Source organism: Daucus carota, chromosome 8, assembly GCF_001625215.2.
Source record: "Daucus carota subsp. sativus chromosome 8, DH1 v3.0, whole genome shotgun sequence".
NCBI classification, from domain to species: Eukaryota; Viridiplantae; Streptophyta; class Magnoliopsida; order Apiales; family Apiaceae; genus Daucus; species Daucus carota.
In genome coordinates this window covers 13,471,406-13,481,373 of record NC_030388.2, presented here as the reverse complement: position 1 = coordinate 13,481,373, position 9,968 = coordinate 13,471,406, and the positions used below count along the sequence as shown (strand labels likewise).

Genomic DNA, 9,968 nt, shown 5'->3' with positions numbered 1-9,968 from the left:
TAATTATCCCCATTTCTCTATATTTGGATATAGCCTTATTAAATACCTGACATATGTTGTTGACAAACATGTCAGACTTACATATGTCCCTAAATCCATATTTGTTCCAATGACTCTTAGGTTTGGCAGCCAACCACTCATATGCTCTAGGAGAAATCTATGCAGTTTGTTTAAAAATAAGCACATAATTCTCTATAAATAAGCATGGACACATGACAGACAAAACATATGTTTGGGACATGATTGTACCTTCTTCAATGTTTCCATATGTTTGTTGAAATAGTAGTCATTGGTTGATCTTGCTGCAAACTCCTAATCCTCTATGTTCCTTGCTCATGTTTCCATATATATGCATCACACAAAAGCGAAATTTAGCATTTGGAACTTGAGTTTCAAGAGCATTCACCAGGCCCTGTAAAACAGTATAATAAAATCAACAAGAATCTATAAAACGGTATAACAAATCTATATACCTTTTGCCGGTCTGTAATTAAAGTATATCCACCAGTGTTTTCAATTTTCATATCATTTTTCAACAATAATATAAACCAATCCCAAGAATCGTTGTTCTCAGCCTCCACCCAAGCCCAAGCAAGAGGATAAATTCCATCATCCGGATCAGTAGCCACTGCAGTTAGTAGAATCCCCCCAAAAGGTCCTTTTAAGTGACAACGTCCAAGCCAATGATCGGTCTACAGCTGTGAATTAAACCATCCTTCAAGGGCCACAAACATAAAACCTCTTGAATCGCATAGCATCTGTCATACCTGCTACACTTTCAGTCATGACTTTCACCGTGGATGTTGACATAGCTTTCAAAATCTAATTACCGTAATCATAGAGTTTCCTGAACTCATCCTCGTGCTTACCCTGAATCACCAATTTTGCCTTCCTCAAAGCTCTATAAATCAGACATACGTTGATGTTACACTTTAAGTCATACAACTCTAGCACGGAAGGCAGCAGCTGGCCAGGTTGGATTCATTCGGATTTCGTCTTCATAATATTTTGTTATCTAAGTAGAAGTTACCTGTTTTTGGTCCCAAGTAGGGTTACAAGTATGCACATTACACAGAGTTTTTATCTGAAATGATTTTGACTTCTGCTGTTGTGATGCATACACCTTCCAGTCACAACCATCAGTGCACACCCATTTCACCTTGTCAATCTTATTCTTTTTAGCTTCACAGCCCTTTGATGAACTATGGCATGTTTTCGTACTGCATCCCTAAAGACCTGGGCACTTGTAAACACCATCCCCGATCTGAACTTAGGATCATCCATATCCGTGAGTTCATTGAACTCAGAGTAGTCATCGTCTTCGTCACAAGCACTCAGTGCAATCCTATCTTCATTGCTATTATACACACTTTCCTCTTCACTGTCCATTTCAGCTTCAAGAGAGATTTGCGCCACCCTTTCATCTTCCTTATTTACCTTCTCATCCAGACCATCTTCTTTATTTTCATCCTCATCCATACCATCTTCAGTCATATCATCTGAATCCCCAATAACATCTTCATTCTCAGCCTCTCCAATCACATTCTCAGCCTCTGAAATCACATCCTCAGCCTCTAAATTCACATCCTCAGCCCCAATAACCGCAGTTTCACCTTTCTCCACCTCCATTTCACCTTTTCCCACCTCAATTTCACATTTCTCTACTGCAGGACTTTCTTCATCTTCTATAACTACTGGTGTAGATTCAGTGTTCTTAAATAACCCTTGCAATACAATATCAGTGCATTAGTCACACAGTTATTCACACTAAAACTACAACAAATACACTGCAATGCAAATAAGAAAAAATCACACGTACTCTAAGCATTGAATATCTGCCTTTTTTTCTCAATCTGAATGGAGGGTTGGAGGGAGGAATCCTTCTCTTCTTCTTTACAGGTTTCTTGGTTGATCTTATAACTTCCTTTTCCTCCACCTCTACTCTCATATGCTCAATCCTTTCTATCATTTCATCTTCAAATAATTGAGTGAACAAAAAATCCATAACCTCATTTGACATAGAATTTTTTTTTGTTGCGGCATAGAGCACCTGAATATGAGAATAAGCAACCATATTCACAAAATCATCTAAATCTGTCTGTGTTTCCACTGGCAGTAAACCATGTGGGAGTCCAGTTCCGGGAATAAGATAGAAGAGCTCTATGTCTTCAAGCTTCAATCACAACTCACCCAACATTGCACCTAGTTCTTCTAATGTCATGTCAACTACACAACACATATCAAAGAAGTCTACTGTGGCGCCCCCGGCCCGGGATGACCTCAGAAACCCGACCCGAGGATGCCAATCAAACTAACCAACTCAATATATGCTTACACAACCTTAACAACACTTAATAATATAAAGCTCTTACAACGTTTTCAAGTTTGAACAAAAGATTACATCATAAGTTCCTAACTTAAACACAAACACAAGCATATTATACTAGCATCTTCCTTTAGTTGCTACATGCCTCTCGTTGCCACTAAAAACCTTAGTTCATCACATTCTTATCCTTTCCAGAACATCCTTCTCCAAAATTCTTTCCTGAGGAAGTTAGTGACATAAAAGAGTGAGCTCATAAAGCTCAGTAAGCATATATCGTACGATTCAACTGAGGTTTATCCAAGAAACTAAAACAATCTTTCGATAAAATAATCATCAAGAATTTATCAATATCATCAATGGTTCATCACAGCAAAATAATTCACATAAGATTAACACCGAGTATTCAAGCATGATTAGTTCATCAATTCGTCAAGTTGGGATCCCGGCCAGCTAAACAATCGGTTTAGCTTTACCTCCAATAAGGAAGCATCATCATCAGTTCATCAAATATCAATGCAAGAATACTCGTTTTTCATCAATAAAATACCATTCCAAAAATCAAATCATCATTTAAATATTAAAAACATCAACAGCGAATAAGTACAGTATATACTTACAGTGCACAATGTCCTAATTTATGTCTCAAGTCCAACAACTTTGTCCCCTAAAATATTCACACATTTATTATTATCAAGTCACACTTATAATAATTCTCCAACTACTACTAATCAAATCAAATAAATCAAATAAAAATAATTAAATCATAAATAACTAATAAAACTATAAAACTATTAAAATAATAAGTCAGGAGACTTACTAGATTTAGCCAAAGAGCTTCCTATTTAGTAAGGTAGACATGGATGTGTTTATATAAGGAAAGTCCCTACTTTCCTTTTTCTCCTTCTCGATGTGGTACACTAAACGTGGTTTTAAGAAAACTTGTCGCCGGGCGGGGGTGGCGCCTACGACTTCTGTGACTCGGCGTCAAGGGCGACGCCCATAACTTGTGCAACTCGGCGACGGGGTGGAGCTGCCTTAACTTATATTTTGTTCTTTTAATAACCAGGCAATTGGTTATATACATGAGGATGTTTCATTTTGCTCTCAATGTGGTACCAAAGTGAAGAACAAAAAGAAAAGAAAGAACAAAGCTCTTGAGGGTGCACAAGGGAAGCTGAGCCTACAACCAATTAATTCTTGTTGTACATAACCTTAGCTCCTACCATATGTTTACAATATTCTTCATTTATTTAGTCAATGTGGTTTGTGTGTTTTCTTCTCATTGTAATACACTACTCATCCCACATCGAAAAGGTATTGAAACCTTCTTGCTTTCAACATCTATATATATCCCCCAATTAGCTCACCTTTATACTTAGAAGATTTTGCAACCTTTTTATTTAAGAAGGCTTGCAACTTTTCTCATGGCTTAAACATAGCCAATTAAATATTAAATATAAGTTCAAACATTTTATTTAGAAGAAAAAAAATATGTTTTCTCATAATTAAATAAATAACAAGATGAAGGATGAGTTCCAAAGTTTATGGACTTCACCAAGTCCCACATCGAGGGAATATAAGAAAGATATAAGCTCTTTCTCTATATAAGAAGGCTACTAGCCAACACTAGTATTTTATATCCAACCAAGTAAGTGATCTTGCTTGGTTTTGGGACGATTATTCGTCCCACATCGAGGAGATACACTCAAGTGATCACCTCTTTCTCTATATAACAATGCTATGAAGCCTACATTAGTATCTTATAACAAACTAAGCTAAACATGTTGTTTAGTTTTGGGGACAACTTTAGTTCTCCCACATCGAGAAGATTTTGAATAGGTCTCCTTCCCAACTCTATATAATGCCAATAGATCTATTTGTTTAAGTAATTAAAGGGAACTCACCCTTTCTAAAAGTTGAGCATAGAACTTACAAAGTTCAATATAATTAAGACAAGTACAAATAATCTTTCACTTGACTTTACATATAGCCTAATTCAAATAACAAGTTTATGTTTCTAAATAGGGCATTAAAGTCAAAAAGTTTACTCTTCCAAGATTATTTATTTGTAAAACACTTGTCCCACATCGAGAAGATGTGAGTGCAAGTCTCATGTCTCAACTATATATTGAGATTGAGCATGAGTCTACTAACTTAAAAGTTGGGCTTGGTAACTTAACTAAGCCTACCTATCATTTGCCCCAAATAATGATTGGGTCGATATCTTCCAAATTATTATTCTCGGATTGAACACAATATTTTTAAGAAGGAAGAAAATATAATAATATTCTTTAAAATACATATAATTTATGTATTTTCAAATAAAATAAAGTCAGGGTATTACATCCTTCCCCCCTTAAAAGAATTTCGCCCTCGAAATTTAAATCATACCTGACTTATCGAATAAATGGGGATACTTTGTCCTCATCATTTCTTCGGGTTCCCAAGTTGCCTCCTCCACATTATGATTTCTCCAAATAACTTTCACTAAAGGTATGATCTTAGTTCTCAACTTCTGCTCTCGACGATCTGCTATTTCAACTGGGTGTTCTTCGTACTGCATATTTTCCTGAATTTCTATTGGTTCATAATCTATAATATGCGATGGATCTGAGACATACTTTCTCAAATATGACACGTGAAATACGTTATGAATATGTCCAAGACTTGGTGGTAGTGCTAGCTCATATGCCACTTCTCCAATTCTTCTAAGAACCTCAAATGGCCCAATATAACGAGGACTTAATTTTCCCTTCTTCCCGAATCTCATAACACCCTTCCATGGAGAAATTTTGAGAAATACAAAATCTCCCTCCTTGAACACCACATCTCGCCGATCCTTGTCTGCATAACTCTTTTGCCTACTTTGAGCCGTTAAAATCCTCTGTTGTATCAACTTTACCTTCTCCGTAGTTACACGAATCAACTCAGGCCCCAACAATCTTCTTTCTCCAACTTCATCCCAACATAACGGTGTTCTACATCGACGTCCATAAAGAGCTTCATATGGAGCCATTCCAATTGTCGCTTGATAACTATTATTATATGCAAATTCTACTAAAGGTAAGTGTTCTTCCCAACTTCCTTTAAAGTCCAATACACAAGCTCTTAACATGTCTTCTAAAATTTGAATCGTACGTTCTGATTGACCATCAGTCTGAGGGTGAAATGCCGTGCTCATACTTAGTTTTGTACCCATTTCTTCTTGAAAACTATTCCAAAATCTCGAAGTAAATCTAGGATCTCTGTCAGACACAATCGACACAGGTACTCCATGCAACCTAACTATTTCTCGTATATACAACTTTGCTAACTTCTCTAGAGGTGATGATTCTGATATAGCCAGAAAGTGCGCACTCTTTGTTAGTCTATCCACGATAACCCAGATGACATCATTTCCTCTTTGTGTCCTTGGTAATCCTAATACAAAATCCATGGTGATGTGTTCCCATTTCCATTCAGGGACAGGTAGCGATTGTAATAATCCTCCTGGCCTTTGATGCTCCGCTTTCACTTGTTGACAAACTAAACATCTTGCCACCCATTCCGCAATTTCTCTCTTCATCTTAGGCCACCAAAAATATTGCTTTAAGTCCTTATACATCTTCGTAGATCCAGGATGTACTGAAAAAGATGATGAATGTGCGTCAGACAATATTTCCTTCTTAATCTCTATATCAGATGGTACACATATTCGATCGCGAAACCTCACGATGTCGTCGTGTCCTTTCCTAAAATCTTTCTTTCCCAACTCTGAATTAGAATTATTCAGAATTTCCTTTAATCGTTCATCTTGAATCTGACTTGCCTTTAACTTTTCTAAGAACATCGGTTTGACCTTAATCTGACACAGTAAGCTCTTATCCTTCTTTTGCATACCAAACCCCACTCCAAATCTTTCTTCTTGAACATCCAGTGATTCTACTACGACACTCGCACAATTCCCGACTTCCTTCCTACTTAACGCATCAGCTACAACATTCGCCTTACCAGGGTGATATAAAATTTCACAATCATAATCCTTTAACAACTCCAGCCATCTTCTCTGCCTCATATTTAAATCTTTCTGTGAAAAGAGGTACTTTAAACTTTGATGATCTGTAAAAATTTTACACTTTCCTCCATACAAGTAATGCCTCCAAATTTTAAGCGCGAAAACTACTGCAGCCAATTCTAAATCGTGGGTAGGGTAATTCTTCTCATGATTTCTTAATTGTCGAGATGCATAAGCAATTACCTTATCACGTTGCATTAACACACATCCTAATCCTTTTCTTGACGCATCACTATAAATAACAAAATCTTCAGTTCCATCTGGTAATCCAAGTACTGGAGCAGACGTTAGTCTTTTCTTTAATTCAATAAAACTTTTCTCACATTCCTCCGACCAAACAAACTTAATGTCTTTCCTTGTGAGATTTGTTAATGGTCCAGCTATCTTAGAGAAATCTTGAACAAACTTCCTATAATACCCGGCCAAACCTAAGAAACTTCGAATCTCTGTAACCGTCCTTGGCCTCTCCCAATTCATGATCACCTCAATCTTTGAAGGATCAACCGAAATTCCTTCTTCTGAAACTACATGTCCAAGAAAACTTACTCTCCTTAACCAAAACTCACATTTTGAAAACTTAGCATACAACTGCTCTTTCCTCAAAGTTTCTAAAACTATCCTTAAATGTTCTTCATGTTCCTTCTCAGTTCTTGAGTAAATAAGAATATCATCGATAAACACAATTACAAACTTATCCAAATAATTCCTAAATACTCGATTCATCAAATCCATAAATACCGCAGGTGCATTTGTCACCCCAAACGGCATTACTACAAACTCATAGTGACCATATCTAGTCCTAAATGCCGTCAATGGAATGCTTTCTTTCTTTACTCTCAATTGATGATAACCCGAGCGCAAATCTATCTTCGAAAAGTAAGTGGCTCCTTGTAATTGATCGAAAAGATCGTCTATTCGTGGAAGTGGGTATTTATTCTTTACCGTTAACTTATTTAGTTCTCTATAATCAATACATAATCGTAGAGAACCATCCTTCTTCTTTACAAATAACACTGGTGCTCCCCAAGAAGAAACACTTGGTCTAATATACTTTTTATCCAACAACTCTTGTAGTTGTATCTTGAGTTCCGCTAATTCGGTTGGTGCCATCCTATATGGTGCTTTCGATACTGGTTGTGCCTCCGGAACCAATTCAATACTAAACTCAACCTCTCTTTCGGGTGGCAATCCTGGCAAATCCTCGGGAAAAACATCTAGAAACTCTCTAACCACATGGGTATTCTCAACTTTATTTTTAACTTCCTCCTCACCAATCACATAAGCTAGAAACCCTTCACATCCTTTTCTTAACATCTTATAAGCTTTCAGAACTGATATCATGACACTAGGTTTTTCCGACCTGTCTCCTTTAAAATAAACCTTCTTTTTATCTAGCCTCCTTAAACATATTCGCTTTTTACTACAATCCAAATTGGCTTTATACTTCGTCAACCAATCCATTCCCAAAATCACTCCAAAATCCCTTAAGTCTAAAGGTAACAAGTCTACTAGAAAAGTATGTCCGCTAATTACAAGGGTGCAATCTTTATAAACTTTGTTCACAAACAAATTTCTACCATTAGGGAGTTTTACTAGTAGGGCATTATCTAAACTTTGCGCAGGAGTATTCAACTTATCCACATACTTCAAATCCACAAAAGAATGAGTTGATCCAGAATCAAACAAATCATGCACACCTTGAGAACAAAGTTGAAGCGTACCTGACACAACATCATGAGATTTTTCAGCATCCTGAGTTGTCATTGCGTAGGTTCTTGCCACTGCCCTAGGTGCTGATTGCTGAAAAGGTCTTGTTGTAGAAGTCCTATTTCCTTTAGTTTCAACTTCTTGCTTGACTCCTTTCTGTGGGCAGTCCCTCGATACATGTCCTGGTTTTCCGCAGCTATAGCAAGAAATTACTTTCGGCTTTGGGCATTGAGTCGCTATATGCCCCTTCTCTCCACAATTATAGCACAACCCATCTGCTCGGTAACAAATGTCACCACCATGCTTCAGTCCACACTTCTTACACTCCGGTATAGTGGTCTTCCTATCATTTCCCCGGAAACTCTCTTTCTTTGTCTTCTGAAACTTCTTGTCATCCTTCTTATATCCTGATTTATCACGCAGTTCTGTTTCTCTTCCTCTTTTCTTATTGTTGAAGAATTGGGTGCGAGCTTCATACTCCCTTTCGGCAATCCTAGATTTTCCCACCAACTTATCAAATTGCTCTAGTTCCAACAAAGAGACCATTTCTCTAATTTGAGGTTTCAGTCCCTCCTGAAATCTCTGACATTTCCTAGCTTCAGTATTAACCTGATGAGGGGAAAACCTAGAAAGCTCCAAAAACTTCGACAAATATTCTGACACAGACATTCCTTCTTGCTTCAATCTTAAAAACTTCATCTCCATCTCATTGTTCATACACGTAGGAAAATATTTATCAAAGAACAACTCCTTAAACCTCGTCCAAGTCATTGTTGAACAATCTTCCGTCTGTTTAACAGTGTCCCACCAAAATACTGCTTCCCCCCTTAAAGAGTGTGTTGCGAATTTCACTTTTTGTTCATCCAAGCATTCAGAAATTTCTATCACTTTCTCCATTTCCTTAATCCACGTATTCGCAATATGCGGATCCAAATCTCCTTTAAATATCGGGGGATCAGCATCCTTAAAGGTCTTGTAAGTACACCTTCGTTTATTCTCACCTTCTCGCTCCGGATTATTTATACGATCTTGTTCTTCCACACGATCAGTGTTTACCTTAATTGTATTCGTATTTTCTTGATCTCCCCTAATAGTCTTCAACATATTTCTCATTTCCTCCAAAACCAACATCATCTCAGGACTAATTTGAATGCTAGGCCCAGCTCCACTACTATTTTCTTCATTCATCGTTACCTAAAAATCATATAATATATATTAGTACTCTGTTCTAATCCACAAATCATACTAGCACTATAGTAAATACTAAACATATAGTTTATTCCACACATTCACAACTAAGGTCCACATATCCCTTAGACATATTCTCCTAACTTAAAAACACACCAGTCTAGAACCTTAATTCTACTTTCGCCGATACTCGAACCTATAGCTCTGATACCACCTGTGGCGCCCCCGGCCCGGGATGACCTCAGAAACCCGACCCGGGGATGCCAATCAAACTAACCAACTCAATATATGCTTACACAACCTTAACAACACTTAATAATATAAAGCTCTTACAACGTTTTCAAGTTTGAACAAAAGATTACATCATAAGTTCCTAACTTAAACACAAACACAAGCATATTATACTAGCATCTTCCTTTAGTTGCTACATGCCTCTCGTTGCCACTAAAAACCTTAGTTCATCACATTCTTATCCTTTCCAGAACATCCTTCTCCAAAATTCTTTCCTGAGGAAGTTAGTGACATAAAAGAGTGAGCTCATAAAGCTCAGTAAGCATATATTGTACGATTCAACTGAGGTTTATCCAAGAAACTAAAACAATCTTTCGATAAAATAATCATCAAGAATTTATCAATATCATCAATGGTTCATCACAGCAAAATAATTCACATAAGATTAACACCGAGTATTCA

General features: G+C 37.0%; 1 protein-coding gene across 1 annotated transcript; it reads right to left on the bottom strand.

Annotated features, from left to right (window-relative positions):
• Positions 1-286: 286 nt before the first annotated feature.
• Positions 287-9,275, bottom strand: LOC135148477 (uncharacterized). Its single transcript, XM_064083714.1, has 5 exons — positions 4,718-9,275; positions 1,160-1,724; positions 831-901; positions 474-658; positions 287-412 (listed from the first exon to the last, which is right to left on the bottom strand). The coding sequence occupies exons 1-5, from the start codon at positions 9,273-9,275 to the stop codon at positions 287-289; spliced, it is 5,505 nt and encodes a 1,834-aa protein (XP_063939784.1).
• Positions 9,276-9,968: the final 693 nt, after the last annotated feature.